General features: G+C 55.0%; 7 protein-coding genes across 7 annotated transcripts; 4 read left to right on the top strand and 3 right to left on the bottom strand.

Annotated features, from left to right (window-relative positions):
* Positions 1-182: 182 nt before the first annotated feature.
* On the bottom strand, positions 183-1,302 carry BKA78DRAFT_297166 (S-adenosyl-L-methionine-dependent methyltransferase; the record flags this gene model as incomplete). Its single annotated transcript, XM_066886724.1, has 2 exons — positions 183-669; positions 758-1,302. The coding sequence occupies 2 exons, from the start codon at positions 1,300-1,302 to the stop codon at positions 183-185; spliced, it is 1,032 nt and encodes a 343-aa protein (XP_066742684.1).
* Positions 1,303-1,357: 55 nt separating this feature from the next.
* On the bottom strand, positions 1,358-2,873 carry BKA78DRAFT_318846 (mitochondrial outer membrane protein). Its single transcript, XM_066888813.1, has 3 exons — positions 2,480-2,873; positions 2,162-2,413; positions 1,358-2,089 (listed from the first exon to the last, which is right to left on the bottom strand). The coding sequence occupies exons 1-3, from the start codon at positions 2,762-2,764 to the stop codon at positions 1,688-1,690; spliced, it is 939 nt and encodes a 312-aa protein (XP_066742683.1). The 5' UTR covers positions 2,765-2,873; the 3' UTR covers positions 1,358-1,687.
* Positions 2,874-5,157: 2,284 nt separating this feature from the next.
* Positions 5,158-7,679, top strand: BKA78DRAFT_318842 (ribonuclease H-like domain-containing protein). Its single transcript, XM_066888812.1, has 3 exons — positions 5,158-6,431; positions 6,485-6,934; positions 7,084-7,679. Exons 1-3 carry the CDS (start codon positions 5,406-5,408, stop codon positions 7,321-7,323), a joined length of 1,716 nt encoding a protein of 571 aa, XP_066742682.1. The 5' UTR covers positions 5,158-5,405; the 3' UTR covers positions 7,324-7,679.
* A 1,236-nt stretch (positions 7,680-8,915) lies between these two features.
* On the bottom strand, positions 8,916-11,760 carry BKA78DRAFT_253685 (uncharacterized protein; the record flags this gene model as incomplete). The annotated part of the gene is made up of 2 exons (XM_066884841.1): positions 8,916-9,277; positions 9,333-11,760. The coding sequence occupies 2 exons, from the start codon at positions 11,758-11,760 to the stop codon at positions 8,916-8,918; spliced, it is 2,790 nt and encodes a 929-aa protein (XP_066742681.1).
* A 129-nt stretch (positions 11,761-11,889) lies between these two features.
* BKA78DRAFT_164785 (Snf7-domain-containing protein) lies at positions 11,890-13,089 on the top strand. Its single transcript, XM_066883156.1, has 5 exons — positions 11,890-12,105; positions 12,161-12,375; positions 12,425-12,485; positions 12,535-12,792; positions 12,853-13,089. Exons 1-5 carry the CDS (start codon positions 12,100-12,102, stop codon positions 12,985-12,987), a joined length of 675 nt encoding a protein of 224 aa, XP_066742680.1. The 5' UTR covers positions 11,890-12,099; the 3' UTR covers positions 12,988-13,089.
* Positions 13,090-13,746: 657 nt separating this feature from the next.
* On the top strand, positions 13,747-16,284 carry BKA78DRAFT_318835 (phosphatase 2C-like domain-containing protein). The gene is made up of 2 exons (XM_066888811.1): positions 13,747-15,542; positions 15,592-16,284. Exons 1-2 carry the CDS (start codon positions 14,181-14,183, stop codon positions 15,979-15,981), a joined length of 1,752 nt encoding a protein of 583 aa, XP_066742679.1. The 5' UTR covers positions 13,747-14,180; the 3' UTR covers positions 15,982-16,284.
* Positions 16,285-16,292: 8 nt separating this feature from the next.
* BKA78DRAFT_372728 (uncharacterized protein) lies at positions 16,293-18,222 on the top strand (the record flags this gene model as incomplete). The annotated part of the gene is made up of 7 exons (XM_066892750.1): positions 16,293-16,312; positions 16,351-16,441; positions 16,799-16,922; positions 16,983-17,132; positions 17,185-17,541; positions 17,590-17,699; positions 17,748-18,222. 7 exons carry the CDS (start codon positions 16,293-16,295, stop codon positions 17,928-17,930), a joined length of 1,035 nt encoding a protein of 344 aa, XP_066742678.1. The 3' UTR covers positions 17,931-18,222.
* Positions 18,223-19,723: the final 1,501 nt, after the last annotated feature.

Genomic DNA, 19,723 nt, shown 5'->3' with positions numbered 1-19,723 from the left:
ACCACCTGTCCCTTTATTTAATTCTCACGCCTCAAAACAATGCGCAAACTGCGCTGCCATGACACGGCCTTGGCACCAGCCCGAGCAGACAAATCGAAGTGACGTCAAGCACTCCCCCATCCGGACTGGTGTTTGCGGAAGTCCCCTCACCTTGTTCCCACGACTCGTCCACCACCGTTCTCTCATCTTCTCTTCTGCAGTACGACGCTGAACCACACTTCCGAGCCTATCCACTTGCGACCCCTCTCGCTGACCCTGCCGTCGCGGACCATATCCTCCCCGACAGCCCGCTCTACCACCTCGCCAACGATCCCCAGTCCCTCCCGTTGCGCAGCGCATATCAACTCTTCGATCCCGTGTATCCAGCTCTTTCCCCTCACTTTGATTTTTCTGCCTTGCTCGTCTGTCGAGAGGAACCCTGCCTGTGCTTTTGCCCCCATTTCTGGATGCATGTTGGTCACTAGCGCGTATCCGCCTGGGAGCAACAGTCGAGAAAGAGCTTGGAAAAAGTCGGGCAGCGGAAGATGTTCGACGACGAGCGTAGAGATGACAGCATGAGCCGCACAAGGCAGGGCATGCGGAGATGAGCTCGGATCATTAGGATGCAAAATGTCGTGCTGCACAAGGGTAAGGTCGACTCGTGTTACTGCTTGGGTTTGAGTGACGGCGCTGGTAGGTGCGCGTTAGACATGGCCTCTCCTCTCAATTCCCCTATGATTATGAAATCTGGTTTGAACTCAATCCACCGAAGACGTACCTAAGCTTCCGGCGAGCCTCTTGCAGCATCTTGGCCGAAGCGTCCATTCCTACAATATCCACACTGGATACACCTTTGTCCCACGGTGTTGTCAAGAGCTTTACCGTGTTGCGTCCAGTACCACATCCCAAATCAACAATTCTGAGCGGCTCATTGTCGACATGGTCCACCGCGCGTGAGCACACCAGGTCGAGGAATCGGGGAAGCAGTGTCTCCATTTCCATGTCGTCTACAGCTTGCAGAATGTTACCATCTGTGTCGTAGATGCATGCCCACGCGTCGTAGGCTGAAGTGGTGTCCATGTAGCGGATTGGCACATGAGGCTCGCTCCGAACAGGTTTGCTTGGTGCCGGCATTGGTCGTGCTGCTGAAGGGTCCTTGGTAGACAATGGTACCCTGCTGGGCTTGCTCGATTGGTCAATGGCTGCATCCGCATCGGAAGTCTCAGTATCGATAGTGGAAAAGGATTCGGAGCCTCGAAATGTGTGCTCGGAAAGATCGATCAAGGAGGCGTCAAACGTAGCGTTTACAGCCAAGTGAGTCATGACAGAGAAGTATCAGGACGTGGAGTAAATAGAGAGTATTAATTTATTTGTCAATTCCTCGGAGAGAAGAGTGATGATATCAACTTCAAAGGGGGGAGTGGCTGGGGTAAATACAACAACCTCCCCGCTTCTCGTGACCGCGCGACATGGCGTGAAGCGCTACCGTGTTGTCCAGCGCAGTCGTCGATGACTCACGCTCTTCGACGACGTGCATTTCTTCCTGCACCGTCCTAGCGAATGAGATCAGCGCTAGGGAATACAAGGATCCCGCGGGGTGCACTCTACTACACAGTCCGCGGGCACCTCATCCTTCAGCTGCCCTCGCCTTACACATGCCTTTCCCTTTTTTTTGCACCTCACGCGACCTCTTGTTCTCCACGCGAGATCACTTGAAAAATGCCTCGAAAATGCGCTCCTGATGCCTCACAAGCCGCTGTCTCGCACGCACTGCGTTGCCCAACCTACTCTCCCTCCATCCATCGCCAAGCTCCTGGAGCAGCAAATGGGTGTAGGCGAACACGGAAGCGTCGAACAAGCCGGGCCGTTCAGCGCCAAAGAACCACTGGTCGGTAGCTAGCACAGTTTCGAGTGCGCGGAACGCGTCTTCCGCTTCTGCGTAGATGGCTTCCGCGTCAATGACGGCGCCGTGCTTGAGCAGCTCGCGCTCGGCGGCGAGGCGCAGGTCGTGCGCGATGGACGCGCGCACGAAGGCATTGGTTGAGGTGGATTCAATGTACAGCGGGTGCGCGATCGAGGCGAAGTTCGGGGTAAGGTAGAGCGTGTAGAGCTGGAGAAGGATAGACGTGTTAGCTCCCTATTCCGTCGCCCGCTTTGGAGTTTGGAAGCCCGTTGAGCTTACCCATGCGCGCCGTATGCTCCGGTCGACGAGCGACATGTAAGCTTCGAAGCGCACGTCATCGGACTCCTCGATGGCACTGGCACTGTTCTCCTGAGCCCATTTCTGCAGCTTTCCCGAGGAGATTGGCTTCGGCTGTTCACAGAGGGTGTTGTGCGCGCCGGCGGGCAGGAGGAAAGGCAGCGCGCCGCTGGGGGAGGCATGATTACTGGAGGCGACGGTGTGGAAATCGATGCCACTGAATTTCAGATATGCCTGGGAGGCGCTGTCAGTGAAATTTCAGGGCATTGCGGTGCCGCGGCCTCTCGGGGGATCTCTTACCTGCCACTTCAGACATGCTGGGTTGTATGAAGCTCCGCCATCCAGAGCGCCATTCTCGTTCAAGAATATGTACAGGGCATGCTGGTCCCGATTCTGGGGGGCGCGACTAGGGAGCTCGCATGCGGGATAGGTGACAAGAGGGAACTTGTCGAAGAGGACCTTGATGGGACGCGGAACTGTCGCAAGTCGGCTGAAGATGTTGCGACTCTTTGGTTCTTCTGATTGGGAGGGTCGTCGCGACGGCGTCTGGCGACTTTTGGAATCACTGTCACCTGGTGCTGGCATTGTTGCCGTCCATGGTGGATGGATGGGTCGTGGCAGTTGACCAGTGGAAGGTGCTCCAGTTCGCACGGGCAGCCTCCTCGAAACCCCCGACGTCGCTCCGATTCAACGTCATACCTTTCCATCGTTCCGACGAGTGCCACTCCCAAACACCATCTTTCTTCATGATCAATCTGAACCTCTGCTCTGTTTTCGATGATGGTTCGAGTCTTGATGGATGTGAAACGCATTCTTTCAACGTCGCCATCGTACCCTGCCCCTACGCCATCTCTTTCCAGGTCCACCAAAGCCGCCCATCATACCGAGGCCATCGTCAGATTCATCCATATTCTGATTGACCGTAGAGCCTATGATCTCACTGACCAATGGTTGTCGTTGGTCTAGTTTCAATCATGAATTGGTCAAGCTCGTCCACCTGCGTCGATTCCCACTCCGACTTGCTGCAAGCCGCTTGACCGGAGACAATCTGCGAGATTGGCCGCAAAACATCAAATCTGGCTCATGAAAATTCGAGCTTCATCTCTATAGTTTGCTACGCGGGGACAGAGAACATGAAAGCGTGGCGACTGAAGTGGGCATGTATGCGCTGTTCCGGTCCATATACCGGCGGCAACGCGGCTTTGAAGCTGCTGGCCTCCATATTTGCCCAGCACAGATCATGCGCAAGAGACATGGCCTTCAATCAGATGGCATGAGACACTATGCGCACAGCATGTGCAGGTCATGCTGCTGAGAGGAAACCTGCATTCCACCGCAATAGACTTGCCTTCAGTTTCCATTTGACTGTGGGAGGTCTGCCTCCGGTGCAAACTCATGGCGTTTGATAGCACCTAAAAACTGATCATCTCGCCTACATCACTTCTGACATCTTCTCAGTCGTAGCGTTGAGGAAACTCTGCTCATTTGCGTATATCAATAGTACAGCGAGATTATCCAACAACCTTGCCAACTACTGCGAGTTGCGGCCACCTGCATTGACAGCTCATTGGACCCTAGGCTCAAACGCTCAAACGCTCAAACGCGCTCTTTGACAACTGAGTCTCGTTGATTCATCTGCTTGCCTGTTTGAGGGCCCAACTAGCGTGGTCCGTTTGGGCCGACTGCTCTTCGCAAGCAACCGCTCCACCTCCACCTGCAATATATCAACCAACAGGCACGGACCCTATCCTGCTAACCTTGAGCTGGTCTTTCTCTCTCCCACCGTGACCTGATCTTCTGATCCTCCACACGGCTTCACGTATCGAAACCTTCTGCCGCGTCTCTCGGCACCTCCCTTTCACCATGGACTCTTCCTCCACTGGAAGTCCTCCACGCCCCGTTGCCGGAACCTCCAACATGCCTGTGCGCACCAAGCCAGCAGCTTCACCACAAGTGAAGCAAGACAATCAGAAGGGTAGCGCTTCTTCTACCATCGCTGCTTCTACTTCTTCGGGACCTTCCGGTCCTCAGTCGGGCTCTGGTAAGTTCACTTCTGCAAGATTTATAGCGTGCGATCTCAGCTGACGGTTGGATAGGCGGCAGAGCTTTGAGGAGGCACAGTCTGGTGCTTCGCACAGGAAGACCACAGAGCAAATTCCCTCTCACCTCTACGCACATAGTCGAGGTGAACGAACGCCCCACTTTCGAGAAGCTTTTAGGCAAACAATCGACCCCAGACACGAAGAGCACCTTCCCTTTGCGCCAAGAGTTTGGTCACGACCAGAAGGACAACAACGTTCGAACCAATCATTTCCAAATCGAACTTCCGGAAACCCTTCATCATTACACGATTGGAATTGCCGAGAATTTCCGCACTCGGAGCCCATTTGCCCGGAAAAGACTCATTGAGGCTTTTTTCGATAACGTCAACTACTTCGACGCCCAGGAGACGAATTTTGCAACCGATTATCTTCTCAGAATCGTTTCGTGGAAGGAACTTACATTTCCTGCCCTGAACTCAAACCTTGAGATCGAAGCTCAACGCAATGTTCGCCGATCATCACCGAACGACCGCCTGGTCTTCACAATGAAGGTCCCGTTCGGAAGCAGGGAAGAGCTCATTGCGATATACAGCCAGGGCAAAGTTGACCTTGCCACGCTCATGAAGTATGTCGAAGGCCAGCCGGGCTACCAGGATTGGGACAACTCTGTCGCTTGCCAGTCGCTCACAGTCATTATTTCCAAGGCTGCCAAGCAAGCAAAGGGCGACTACGAGAGCTTTCAAGTCGACAACAAGATCTTCCTCAAGAACAGATGGGACCCTCTGGATATTGACGCAGCAAGCAACCACAAGAATATCCCAACGCCCAGAAACCTCGTTGTTTGCCACCATGGCTTTTCATTCGTCATCAAACCGGCGATGGGAAAAGTGTTGCTCAACCTCAACAGCGCCAAGAGGGCCTTTTTCCAACCAAACCTGGTCTCTCACTTCATCAACCAATACCTGAATCAAGGGAACAGTCGGTTGGACGTTGAGAAGCTTCTGAACGGCGTCCGAGTCTATGTCGACTACAAACCCGGACAGGCCAAGACCAATGAGGACGATACAGCCAACCGAATCAAGAAAATCAACGGCTTCGGTGAACGTCTGGACAGAGAGACGTTTCAGATCGACGGAAAGACTACCACTGTCTATGATCACCTGGTCAACAAGTACAAGGTTCGCATGGACAAGAGCTCATGGTGCATCAACGTGGCTGGCAAAAACCAACCCGAGGTGTGGTTGGCACCTGAGATGCTGCAAATACTGCCGTATCAGAGCTACCCTTCGAAAAAACTCTCCACTGTTCAAAATTCAAATATGCTCAAGCAGGCGTGCCAGAAGCCCCTTGAGAAAGCCCCAGAGATTTTGGGCGATGGTCTCCGTTCGATTGGCGTGGGCTCATGCTCATCATCATCAAGTGTCCTGGGTCAATCCTCCTTGAATATCGACCCGCGCATGCTCGTCATCCCTTCGCGACGTGCACCCGAGCCGTCACTTGCTTTCTCCGGCAAGCAGATGATCAAGGTCCAAGATGGACAGTGGAAGTTCCGAGCGGAAACGAAATTCCTATCGACCGGATCCAAGATTCAGGGCCGATTCCACTACCTTTCCAACAGAGATGGAAAAGACCTTGGGCAACTTCACCGCGAGTTCGCCAAAATATTGCGGGGTCTCGGTATTCAGCTTTCTTCCCTCACACCCGTGTACACCGTCTTGAAAGATGACAATTATGAGGAGATTCGTCGGGGTATCGACGCCGCCGTCAAGGATTCTGCTTCACTTGTCATCTATGCGCTGGAGACGCCCTTGACTCGACCTTACTCGGACTTCAAGACGATGGCCGACACAGTGGGCTTACAGTCGCAGTGTCTGGCCAAATACTGGGACTCAAAGACCAAGACACACGGCTACCTCCAAAACACCGCCATGAAAGTCAATTTGAAGCTCGGGAACATCAACAACTCCGTCAAAGGTTGGAACGACAAGGACAAGTCTGGCTTTGGCACCGCAGGAGGCAAGAACATATCCAACAACGTCATGATTCTCGGGGCAGACGTATGTCATCCCGACGCCAAGTCATCGCCTGGAACACCGTCGATTGCTTCCGTCGTTGGTAGCGTTGATGGCACGTTTGGAAAATTCCTTGGATCTTCGCGCTGGCAGCAGCGTGAGCGCAGACCCAATGGAAAATTGAAGGGTTGCAGAGAAGTGAGTCGCTTGTCTGCCGTCGAATTCCAATCCCAAAAACTGACAGGGCGCAGATCATCGACATTGAGAACATGAAGGTCATGGTGAAAGAACGTCTTCTTGCCTACAAGAAGCAACAGAAGTGTCTTCCACAGGCCATCATCTACTACCGCGATGGCGTGAGCGAAGCTCAGCGACTGGAGGTCAAGCAAGACGAGGTTTCCGCCATAAAGTCTGCCTACCAAGAGCTCTTCGCGGCCGAATACCCCGGCAAAAGTCGCAATGTCCCTCTGACTGCCGTGGTTGTCAACAAGCGCCATGGAACCCGTCTCTTCCCCAATGGTACGCCCACGGTGAAGGACAACGTCCCGCCCGGTACAGTCGTGGATTCATGCATCACGTCGCCTTACCATTTTGACTTCTTCATGACCGCGCACGCTGGCATCCAGGGAACTTCGAAACCAGCGCATTACTTCGTGATTCAGAATGAGCTGAGGTTCAATGCGACGGAAATTCAAGATTTTGTAAGTCACCAGCTCCTGTCCCTGCCACCATCAACCCTGCCGACAGGCTTCCTGCCCCGTTCAACCATCCCTTACCCTCGCCTTTCAATCTGCCCTCTGCTCCTCTCCCAGTGCGGAAGCCATAGCTCCGAGCTGACTTTCACCAACAGACGCAAAAGCTCTGTGCCATCTACGCCCGCGCCACCAACACCGTCTCGTACGCTCCTCCTGCGTACTACGCCGATAGAATTTGCGATCGCGGACGCTACCATCTCCGCGAGTTCATCGACGGCAGTCCCCGATACGCCCACATGACGGACCACCTTGTCATCATCGAGGTCAACAAGGTCTGGAACAGGCACAGCAACCCCTGGCACGAGAACCTGAACGACACGATGTTCTGGATGTAAGGAGAGATTGCAATTTCTCCACTGCCAGCAGCAACGGTGGATCGCGCCGCTCGATTTCACCGCTTGATTGCGCCGCTGGATTCTTTGCCCGAGGAGCTTGGCTTGGTACACGCGGTATGGACTGGAAGACATCGAGAGAAGTCGCTTAAATTTTTGCTCGAGGCGCTTGACCGAAAGACAGAGAAGCTGCTGGTCCTTCTGCTCGAGAGATTGACTGGGTTATAAACGGAGTGGACAGAGAGACATCACGAGAAGCTTCTGCCAAGGGAAGGTGAGGCATTGGCTTTTTTGGTTGCTCAGAACTAAATAGGACTGATCACGAATGAATGAATGACCACTTTGACTTTCCTTACCTTTGGCTCTGCAACTGCCTCTCTGCACACCCTCATGACCATTCGGCTGCCGCGATTCCGAGACCCATCCACCTTGCGCTCGATCACTCCCTGCGCCCCCTTACGCGCGCCAACTCAGTCTCCCTCAGTCTTGACAAAGCGATTCCATCTCCTCCCACACCTCCCCAAGTCCCCTTCCCCCTTGACTTCCCAGTGCTCGCTTTGTCGCCTGGTCCTCCAACCGTGCCTTCCTCTATTGCGTGCCTCATGTCGCCATCATCACGCATCGAGCTCAGAATTCCACTCTTGCATGGCACGAACGACTTGATTCGTGTCACACGGGATGCGACGGCCGCTCTGCGCAGGATGAGCGCTGTTGGGTGGTTTTGTGGATAGGGGGATGGAGGGAGAAAGGGGACAGGGCGATGATAAGAGAAAAGCCCAGGGCGACGTTCGGGAAGCCACTGCATGCCCCATATCCCCAATGCTCGCTCGCACACGCTTGCTTCACCCGCCGATTCTCCTCTCCATAGACCGCGACTTCGTCGAGTCTGAGTCGGAAAGCGCCGCCGCCGCCGCCTCCCTCATCATCCATGGACGGGTCGGATTTCCACTTGTCCACTTGCAGCCACGCGTGGACCCGGCGGCGAGGTAGGCATTTCAATCAGTGGAGCATTCAGTCAAGCAGGCAAGAGAGAAAAAATCAATCTTTATCATTTCTACATACAAGATGGATGCGTTGATTCTGAAAGCATTGAGGCAGACTATTGGTATCGATGATGAATGCAACGGACGAATGGTTGGGGGAAGGGCGATGGTAGCCGTACAGTAGTGAAGACATGAAAGGAAAGAGCGGATTGGATGGGGAGGATGGGTGGTGGTGTTTGTGGTGGTGTTTGTGGAAGAGAGGGGGAAGAAGTGAGAAAGGGTAGAAAAAGGAGGCAGGGTGATATGCGCGGAGGAGTCGGGTGTATCTACAATGGATGGAAAAGAGAGATGGAGAGGGGGAGGGGAGGTAGGCAGGTGTGGGTGGAGCCACCGAGAGCTGCGGCGGCAGCGCGACAGAAGGAAAAAAACAGCAACCAAAAAGCAGACGGAGAAGCCAGAAGGGAGGAACGACAGAGAGCCACCGCAAACTTTTTTTTCCCAACACGACCCAGATGCATGCAAGCGCGCAGCAGCCAGCTCGCCCAGTGAATTAATCAGACGCAGAAGCACACGTCGTCCTCATCTCATCCCGTCTCCCATACCTCCACTGCATTACGGTTGATACATACCAGCAACGCCGGGCGCCGGGCCCTCGAGGTCAACTCTCTCGACGCCCGCCTTGATGTCGCCCGCGTCCCTGACAAGATTGCCAAAGTATTTGCGGGCGACCTCGGACTCCTGCTTGCTCTTGATGGTGCTCTCCTTCTGGCCTTGGAGCTTCTCGACCGAGCGCTGCAGCCCGACGCGCAGTTCGTCGGCCGGGTGCTTGAGAGCCTTGCGCACCTCGTTGGCGATGCGTGCGGCGTTGGCGTGTGTGTAGTCGAGGGCGTCGAGCTGTGCAGAGAGCTTGGTTGAGAGGCGGCGGGGCAGAGATTTGGGGATGGATTGGAGGGCGTAGGTGATGCCGAGGCCGACTGGTGTTGAGTTAGCACGTTCTGCTCGTGAAGGACAAGATTTGGTCAAACTTACCAGCCAACATCAGACCAGGAATCATCACCCTCCGCAGGTTGTTGGAACCAAGTATTCTCATGGCACCAAGCGTCCCGTCAATCCAGCTGACGCCGCCCACTAACCGCGTGCCAACGACACCAGCAACTGTGACGGCCATGCTGGTACCAGCCATCTTCTCCTGACGCTCCCACAGACTCGCTACGTCGAAAAAGTCCCACACTTCAACGTCGAAATCGACGGACCGAGACAGAGCGTCCTTCCTCTTGCGGAACATCTTTTCAGGGTGGAAAGTCAGATGGCTCCAGTCGTCACCCAGGTGCAGTATACCAAGGCTCGAGATACGGCGGAAGCCAATGGTGGTCTGTTCTCGCGCGTAGTCCTCGCAGACGTACACACTCTCCGAAATCTCTTGCAGCATGGCAGCCTTGATGTCCTCGGCATACTGGAACACACCCAAAAGACCAGGGTACTCGAGACCCAGGTCGTGCTCTGCGACTCGAGAAATCGTACCGCTCACGGTTTCACGCGTGTAGTCGTAAACTTCGGCGGCGGTCTCCTCGATCGTGTACTCGGCGTCTTGGCTGGCTTCTGTGCGGGACTTCTTGGATTGCTCAAAGGCCGGCTCCAACTCCGACAATTCCCTAGTCACGCGATCCAGTTCAGCCTGTGCGACATCCTTGTTGATAGCGGCGAGATTGGAAAGATCCGACAGCACGTTCAACAGATAGGTCTTTGCGGGAGCAAGCTTTGATCTTGCGCGCTTCTCGAGAACGAAGCGACGGAGCGAGCTCTCCAGCTCTTCAAAGTCTCTGATCTTTTCGCGTTCCTTGCCCTTGCCCTTGTCTTGCGGTGCATCTGATGAGTCGTCATCGTCATCGTGAGGGTCACCACCAGGCCCAGAGCCTGAGCCACCACTGCTCTCGGTGATTTGCATCGGTGCCACCGGGATAGCTTGACTCGAAACAAAGTGAACTAGTTCTTTGGCTTCCTTGTGGGTTGCAGGGCTCATCTTTGCGACCTGTTTGAGGATACCATCCTGGCAGCGGTTCTTGTCTCGAATCATGTCGTATCCGTTGACGACCATGAACATGTAGGCCTTTTCCCTGGCAGCGTTGAATATGAACTCCTTGGCGGAAAGGGTAAAGTGGTTGGCGGCTGAAACAACAAAGACAACGACGTCGATTTCCTCTTGACGTGCAAATACTGCTGTCGTCTTGAGGGAGTCCGCGTTCAGACCAGGGGCGTCGATGAGCGCAATGTCTACTACGCCGTTGTTGAGAAGCGACTCGTCGACTGCACGAACGTCCTTGACGTAAATCTTGCATGAAGCATACCGGTCGTTCTCCGTTACAATTTCCTCAAGCTGAGGAATCGAGTAGACGTCGTAGGATGCCTCATTGTCGCGGTTGTAGACTGATCCAATTGGAATGGCATGAACCTCTTCAACGCCGCCGTTCTCTCTGACGTCCAAGACCTCGCAAAAAATGCTTGTGCAAGGTTGCTGGTCTTCGGGCAAAATCTTTCTCCTCAGCAAAGCATTGCAGAATGTGGACTTTCCGGCGTTGAGGTCTCCCGTAACCAGGACTTTGCTGGATGTGTCGTCGATGCGGTCCCGAAGAGTGTACAAATGCCTGATGGACTTGGTGATTTGGCCATCGAGAAGCTGCGCAACAGCGCCCTTTTCCAGAGAATGAACGAGTTCCGTCTGCGACAAGGCGCCCATCTTCAAATCAATCTTGAGAACCGAAAAATCTTGCGCCAGCTGAGGTGTCACCAGACGCGGCTCCGCAGCTGGCCTTTGCGCCGCGGCAGAGCTCGATTCGGCGGATGAGCTGCTCTCTCCCAACGACGTTTCTGCCCGTCTCAACGGCGCAGGCCTGTTCGGCGATTCATTCCGGTGGTTGTCCAATGTGGACTGGGTGTGGTGAAGACCAGGCCTAGGATCATGCGGGCTGGCGGCGCGCGCTGGAGATTCTGAACGCTGAACTTGCGGATAGTGGGCCGGCCAATCCTTATTCATGTCTTGCAGCTTCTTCAAAGTGTCGACGGTCCTGCCGATGCATCTTCCAAGAGCGGTCCGGTTCTGGTTGTAGTAAAGTTGGTGAATATGGCTGGCGATAGTGCGGCGCTCGTGCTCCGACGCAGCGCTGTTTTCTCCAGGTAGAGCTGGTGTGTGGGCAGGCGTGGGACGATCTTCGGTGAGGCCAGGATGCCATCCTGACGACGCGCTTCCCGTGTCGGCAATGCTTCCCCCGTATCCAGAGTCTTCATCCAGCATTGCGGCAAGACGTCCAGCGCTTTCCGAGAGCGAACCGCTTCCAACAGTCATGTAACTCGGGCGACGGGCGCCTTGGTTGGCGAGGTATGATTCCGGGTGGCGGCTGGGAGTCTGGCGACCAGACGGCGATGCGTAGCCACTGGCGGAAGACGAGGAGTTCGGATCCATTAGTGTTGCACGTTGTTGGAGTTGTGAGCGTTTTTGCGCATGTCGCGCAATGGCGGGTCGTGGTTGAGGATGGGTAGGGATTGTTAGAGTTCAACGGGTGTAGGAGTCAACGTCGGACTTGTCTAAGAATTCTGGTTCTGGCGCGGTCTCGGCGAGATCACGGGCACTCCCGTTCGAGCTATGACACCAACCCACCGCCCACCCACGCTCGGCAGTCGGTCGCCTACCTTGACCACGTCTTTCTCCCCACACTTTTGCCCGCTTGTCTGCTGCATCTCTGCGGAGAATTGTGCTTGATCTCCAGTCCAGGCTCGCGTTTCGCTTGGCAACACGACCGCCATGAATGTTGGTAGACAACATACCCCGCGCTCTGGAGCCCATGACTGACGCTATCTCTCAGATTGTCGAGTGGGCCTTTGGCAAGCGGATGACGCCGGCCGAGCGTCTTCGCAAACATCAACGAGCGCTCGAAAAGACGCAGCGTGAGCTCGACCGAGAGCGCGTCAAACTGGAGAATCAAGAGAAGAAGCTGGTACAGGACATAAAGAAGAGCGCCAAGAATGGACAAATGGGGCCTCTGCGCATCCAGGCAAAGGATCTGGTCAGGACAAGGAGGTTTGTATTCGAGGCACACTGGATATGGCATTGGCTGATGGTCTACTAGGTATATCCAAAAGTTTTACCAAATGCGGACACAACTCCAGGCCATTTCTCTGCGGATACAAGTACGTACATGACGGCATAGAGCAAAGGGCACGCGCTCACGGATTCCAGACTGTTCGCAGCAACGAGCAAATGATGCAGTCGATGAAGGGTGCCACGGCATTACTGGGCAGCATGAACAGGCAGATGAACCTCCCTGCGTTGCAAAGAATCGCCATGGAGTTTGAAAAGGAGAATGACATTATGGATCAACGACAAGAGATGATGGACGATGCCATCGACGACGTCACGGGTCTGGAAGACGAGGAAGAGGGCGAGGAGGTGGTCAATCAGGTGCTCGACGAGATAGGAGTTGATCTTGGCCAAGCGGTACGTGCAATCAGGCGACGAAGCTGCACTGCAGCATGTGTGCTAACGAGACCGTCTCAGCTGGGCGAAACGCCGTCTGGACTTCAAAAGACTGCCGTTGGAGAAGGACGGGTAGCGCAGGCAGTGGGAGGAGGAGGAGGAGGAGACGCCGATGATGACGATCTGCAAGCACGACTTGATAGTCTTCGACGATGATTTGCAGATGACGGGTTGGCATGCGCAAGGAGGGACAAGTTGGCGTTGGTGGAAGGGCGAACAGGCGTTTTTGAAGTGCGAGGGCATGGCTATCCCGGGCTGCAGCACAGCAAACGACGTATGTGTCGGACGGAGGGTGGAACTTTTTGTCCGTTTAGCCGGAAGCAGCAGCACCCAGACAGAGGGTGTGTGAGGGGGTCAAAATGTTTCTCAGCGTCGACATGAGGCTGTCGGCTGGGTCCGAAAGCAGCGGCAGCAGACGGCAGATGTTGGTTGTACTATTGCGCTACGGTGGGTGTAGTAGTATGCCAGGTGACATGGATGTAGGTGAGCGCGTGCCCAGTTGCCATGGTGGTTTATTTAGCAAGCAGGCACAGCAATAGACGATGCGTAAGCACAACGACGAGATGTTGTGAGTTGGAGAGAGTGCCTACGTCATGGGGTGGCCATGGTAGTGTGAGCGAGCCCTTTGACGTCCACAGCGGCGTCATTTGATTCAACTGGAATTGACATGAAGCCCCGAGTCGATGGAGCTTGGCGGCCTCGAGACCAAGACACGACGAGACTGGATTGAGTCTGTAATTAGATGATTAGCGGCCAACGCAGCGCTTCGCAGTGCAGCGCATACTGTAGTAGAATAATGGCAGTATAGCCCCGCCCTGGGCGATCAGTGGGTACGCGCCATCTCGCGGCGGCCGCCTGTCACAGCTCCCAGTCCCAGTCGCCCGCACGCATCCCCAGCATCCGCCATCCGCCTGCCTGCCTGCCTGCTCAACTGGACAGCTCTCCTTCCCTCCACTCCGCCGACCACTCACTCACCCTTCCATCCCTCTTTCCCGCTACCGTCTCCGTCACCCGCATGACAGCAACGTGTCTGTCCCTCGACCACACCTCGCCCCTCTCGCTACCACGCACTCCACTCACACTACCACTTCTCTCCCAGCCTTTGCCGCTGGTCTTGTTCTCCCTGCCCCTCCGCCCGACTTCGCCTCTCGCTCTCTGAAACTGCGCCCCCTCGCAACCACCACCGCCGCCGTTCCGCGACCCCTCAACACCATCGCTTCTCTCCGCCTAATCCAATCTCTTGCCCCCCGGCTCTCCCACCGCTGCGCTCTTCCGGGTGCCCACAATTCATCAATCTGGCAGGAGGCAAGAGGCGGAGCTTTTCCAGTCAAGGAGGACTGTTGAACAGGATGTTTGGCAGCTCTTCCACGCCTGGGAAGGACACCAAGGAAGACGACCACCAGCCTGAAGCCCATTCGCCTACCGAACAGCACAAGACTGCTTCCATCGACATCCCTGGCCATGGCACCGCCGGCGGCGAGAAGCGCTCAAGCGTCTCCGGCAGCCCCTCCAAGACCAATGCTCATGGCAACGGCAATGGCAAGTCTCCCGACGATGGCAATCAGGGCTCCGAAAAGAAGCGCCGCAGCAGTGGCGTCTCGCGCGCTCGGGACATGTTCAACAGCGCAAAGCAGACGCTGCACCTCCAGAGCTCTTCGCCCACGTCATCGTCTTCAGAAAAGAGTCCCCAGACGCCCATCCAAAGGCTGAGCAAGACAGACCCAGCCCTGAGCGTTCCGCAAGGATCCCAGAACAACTCGGCCGGTGAGTCAATACCGGGGGCCTACTCGACGTTTAGGGTTGGCGTCACCGAAGACAAGAACAAGAAATGCCGTAGGACCATGGAAGACACCCACGCCTACCTTTACAACTTCCTCAGCACTCCTCAGCCGCTTTTGGAAAACTCGGCGCGCAAAGGCTCTGTCTCGACCCAGGACTCAAAAACAAGCGCCTCCGATTCTGCCGATCAGACCGTTGTCGAGACTGATAACGGCTACTTTGCCATATTCGACGGTCACGCGGGCACCTTTGCTGCTGATTGGTGTGGAAAGAAGTTGCACCTTCTCCTTGAAGACGCCATTCGCAAGAACCCCAACACGCCCATTCCAGAGCTGTTGGACCAGACATTTACCAATGTTGATCAGCAGTTGGAAAAGCTTCCATTGAAGAACAGTGGATGCACGGCCGTAATCGCGGTTTTGCGCTGGGAAGACCGGGTTCCCAACTCGCAGTCTGCGACTGGTTCGACCTCTATTGCTCCACTCGCCGCCGCCGCCTCTGCAAAGGCGGTGGCCGACTCCACTGCAGACAACTCCGCTGGCACGGATTCTGCAACCGCCGGACAAGCTTCGAACAAGGATGGTGCGCAAGAATCCAACGACGCGCCGCCAACAGAGGCAAAGCTCCGCGAAGTTGCCACGCGTCAGCGCGTACTGTACACGGCCAACGTTGGCGATGCTCGCATTGTCTTGTGCCGAAAAGGAAGAGCCCTTCGGTTGTCTTACGATCACAAGGGGAGCGACGAAAATGAGGGAAGGCGCATCGCGAACGCGGGAGGGTTGATTCTCAACAACCGTGTCAACGGCGTCCTGGCCGTCACCCGAGCACTTGGAGACGCATACATGAAGGATCTGGTTACGGGACATCCCTACACGACCGAGACTGTAATACAGCCCGACCAAGATGAGTTCATAATATTGGCATGCGATGGTGTAAGTCTCATATTCGAACGAAACTTTTGGATGCTAACATGATGGGCAGCTGTGGGATGTTTGCTCCGATCAGGAGGCTGTGGATTTGGTTCGCAACATCAAAGACCCTCAGGCGGCCTCGAAAACGCTCGTCGACCACGCCCTCGCCCGCTTCTCCACCGACAATCTGTCCTGCATGATTGTTCGCTTCGACAATGAGGCGCTACTCGCAAGGCAAAACGATTCGTCCATGGGTGTAGATGGCGACCCGTCTAGCAAGAAGGGGGGCATAAGCGAGACGGAATCAATCCTTGGTCTGGCCAAGAAGAACATTGGCGAGGTTGGAGAAGCAGATTTGGATCAGGTCAGCAACGAGATGATCTTAGAAGAGGAGGAGGCGGAACCAGGACCCGAGTTGAATCCGGACGCTCTCAAGGCTGCCCGGAAGGACAAGGCGTAGGGGGACGAGATTTTTTTTCATGGCGAAGACACTTTATGGCAATGCCGAAACAGCTAGGAGGAAGCGGATATGATTTTTGCTTCGCCAATGGCTTGAAAGGGCAGAGGATTCTACGGTTCTGCTAGGGTGCAGTTCTTGAGCGTTCGACCAGGGGTACCTACTTGCTTGCATGATGATGGATGGCGTTTGCATTGTGATTGACAATAGGAGTATCGAAGCTTCTCTAGCTACATTCACTTTGACAAGCTGAAACAGAACAGAGCAGAAGCTTCCAGTGATCTTTGACTGTCGCAAGGACGTTTACCGACGTCATGGACAGGGCACGTGACAGGTATGCCCACTAAGCGAATCCGAGTGGTGGAGGTGCAGATCATCGCCGCCCCACACGTCCGCGGTTAACGCAACTTGGAACTCAACACCGAAACATTCTATCGTGACTTCGTCCAGCAACGACCTCAGGGTGCCACATTTGTGCGCGCAATCGGCTCGCCAATCCACACGCCACAGCTCCATGTGGCTTCGAGCTTGCAAGAGCCGCCATGTCCGCCGGAGCAGAGGCTGCAGAATCCGCCAGGACCTCCTCACCCCCGGCTGCTGATGAGCAGCTCTCCCCAGCTCCAAATGGCCCCGGATTCGTGACGCCAGCTTCTTACCTCAGGCCCCTGGCGCAGGCAAGGCACGCCGCATCGCCCAAGCCTCTCAGTCCCGTCGACAAGGAACAAATCGAAGCTCTGGTGCGTCTGGGTCCATCCGCCGCGGCACTTGCCGTGAAGATTGGTCCCTGGCATGACTTTGCGCGCTAACTGCCATGATCCAGCGCGCTATTCGAGCTTTTCTCAAGGTCCGCACAAGCTACGACGTCCTCCCAGTATCCTTTCGACTCATCATATTCGATACCGCCCTGCTCGTTAAGAAGAGCTTGAACATCCTCATCCAAAATGGCAAGCCACTCCGGACGCGGCAACGTGCATATGACGTCTCTGACAGCGGGTAATCTTCAGGTATTGTCTCGGCACCGCTATGGGACTCGAAGACGTCCACGTTCGCCGGCTTGCTCACCACTTCCGACTACATCAACGTCATCCAATACTACTGGCACAACCCCGACGCCCTCGCCCAGGTCGACCAGTTTCGCCTGAACAATCTGCGCGGTATTGCTTCTTTTGTCGAGCTCTTGGCCATGGATGTTGATTGGAAATACAGATATTGAAAAGGCACTCGGGGTGACGCCTATCGAGACGGTATCGATCCACCCGGAAAAACCGCTCTACGAAGCCTGTCGCCGTATGCTCGAGTCACGAGCCAGGAGAATACCGCTGGTCGATATTGACGACGAGACACAACGGCACATGGTGGTCAGTGTGGTGACGCAGTATCGCATCCTGAAATTCATTGCGGTCAATGTCAAGGAGACGGAGAATCTCAGAAAGCCGCTGAAGGAGATTAATGTTGGCTCTTACGAAAACTTGGCAACAGCACACATGGAAACTCCAGTCATGGATGTCATCAACATGCTGGTCAAGAAAAGCATTTCGAGCGTGCCCATTCTGGATAGAGACGGTGAGATGTACGGATCTGTTTTTGGTCATTTGGCACTGACTTTTTCAGGGGTTGTCATCAACGTCTTTGAGGCCGTCGACGTGATCACTCTGATCAAGGGTGGCGTGTACGACGACCTTAACTTGACCGTCGGTGAAGCTTTGCTCAAGCGCAATGATGTGCGTGACCATCCTGCGTTCTTCAACCCCTGCTAATGTGTGTCTCAGGAATTTCCGGGAATTTACACTTGCTCCATGTATGATCGACTGGACACCATTTTCGACACTATCCGAAAGTCACGGGTGCATCGTCTGGTCGTCATTGACGAGACCAACCGTCTCAAGGGCGTCTTGACTCTGAGCGACATTCTGGAGTACGTCCTGCTGGAAGGCGAAGGCGAGGAGCACTAGCGCGCGTTTCCTGAATTGGGTTTCCGCTTTGGAAATTGATTGAGCGCAACGGCCTTTGTTGGTGCGACGTTTTTATATTACTGGTGTTTTGGTTGGGACTGCATCCATTCGGACACGATGGACCTAGAGGCGTTTTTGAAACTGGTAAATGGAGGAACTGCTCATCAACGGCGTTTGCAGGCATAAACGGCCGCTGTGGTCGATGGCCCAGTTTACTGACTGGATGTATTCAACAGTTTTCGGTACAACTCTTTTCCATGTTGCGCACACCACGTCCGAGGGGTTTGAGCTTGAGCTGTTGCGAGTGATGAAATACAAGAAGTGAATCAGTTGACCGAATGCAGATTGCTATGTCTCTGGCTGCTCCCTAACACCAATGTCGTGTCGAAGGTGTCCATAGACTATTTTTCGGCAACGCGGACTGGTCACCGCATTTAGTGACAATCGATGGGATTTTCAGAGCAGCAATTTCAACAGCCAGTGCACAGGTTGAAAAAGAGACAGACAAGACTCATTGGCAGAGCGCGTGACCCCCAAACGCGGGCCATCTTGAATCAAATTCGGCGGGCGTGCAACCACACGGTGTCTCCTCATTTTCTGCCTTGGCGGAATCGGGGACCGGAGCTCTCCAACGATTGGAACACCTGCGCGCGAAAAAGAAGCAGTGCGGCTGAAGTCAATCCGGCCTTGTCTTCTGCGAATCAAGACGTCTCGATGTGTTCGAGAAGGCTGCACGAAGGAAGGTGAGTATGGTGCGCCAGGCAAGGCGCACGGAAAAGGTAAATGCTCCGACTCCGCACCAACCCGCGAGTAAGGCCAAACTGAATCGACACAGGGTTCTGGACGACGCCATTCGCGAGCATACCCATCTGTCTGTCCCCTCCCCCAAACTCTTTTGCGGTCTCTTTTTTGAGAAGCCAGCTGCACGCGCAAATTTTTCCGCCTTTGTGCTTGAACGTGGTGGGTGTCATGATGCGCAACAATTGACTTTCTCTTGGAGCAAAATCGCACCGTCGCCTTGATCGAATTTTCCCTTCCACGACCATGTGTGGTGACGGGAATGCGCGGTACAGTCAGCCGGCAGCGTCACCAAACACAACATGCTCGCCCAGGTCAGGCTATACAAAACTCTAGGTCATTCGACCAGCGCCCGGATAGGCTATAAACATTTGGCAAACACGTGTGTAAGTATCCAATGACTTTGAACAGCCACTATCTAGCTCCCGGCCCGCATCGCATCGCATCTCTCGTCTCGCGTGGGAACGAACCGCATGCTTCCGGGGGGCGGAGAGCACGCAACCTGCCTAATCCAACCTAGGCAGTTGGCTTCTGGCGTTTGGTTGCAACCAGCAGCAGCCCTTTTTTGCCGGGCGGCGTTGCTGATGAGCCTGTCACCACTCACCGCAGCTCTGCCACGCCTATCTGTGCAAAGCTTGTCCTGAGCAAGCCGCAGCCACGGCCGTTCAGGCCGTTTGTGGCCTTGGCGCATTCGACGGCCGGAAGGATTCCAGAACGTAGAGGCGTATGTGTGCAAGACGTGCGTGCTTCTGGGAGCAGCAAGCCAGCAAAGACATGAATGCTCCGGAGTAGTGTGGTCTGCATCAGTCCATGGGAGCACACCAGCGTCGTACACGACACACAGCCTTCTTTCGCCCCTGGACGGACGGCGCCGACTGCTGGTTGTAACCAATTGAACCAGAACTGAAGCCACTCGAGCGCCCCTATCTGTCTCGCTCACTGCTTTCTTGCGACATGGCACATTCGCGTAGCCTGTCAATGTGTCTCGCGGCCAG

The sequence above is a fragment of the Phyllosticta capitalensis genome (genome assembly GCF_038381095.1).
Source record: "Phyllosticta capitalensis strain CBS 128856 chromosome Unknown BKA78scaffold_7, whole genome shotgun sequence".
Taxonomy (NCBI): Eukaryota; Fungi; Ascomycota; class Dothideomycetes; order Botryosphaeriales; family Phyllostictaceae; genus Phyllosticta; species Phyllosticta capitalensis.
Note: the sequence above shows the minus strand (reverse complement) of the source record. Positions and strands in the feature narration are given on the sequence as shown.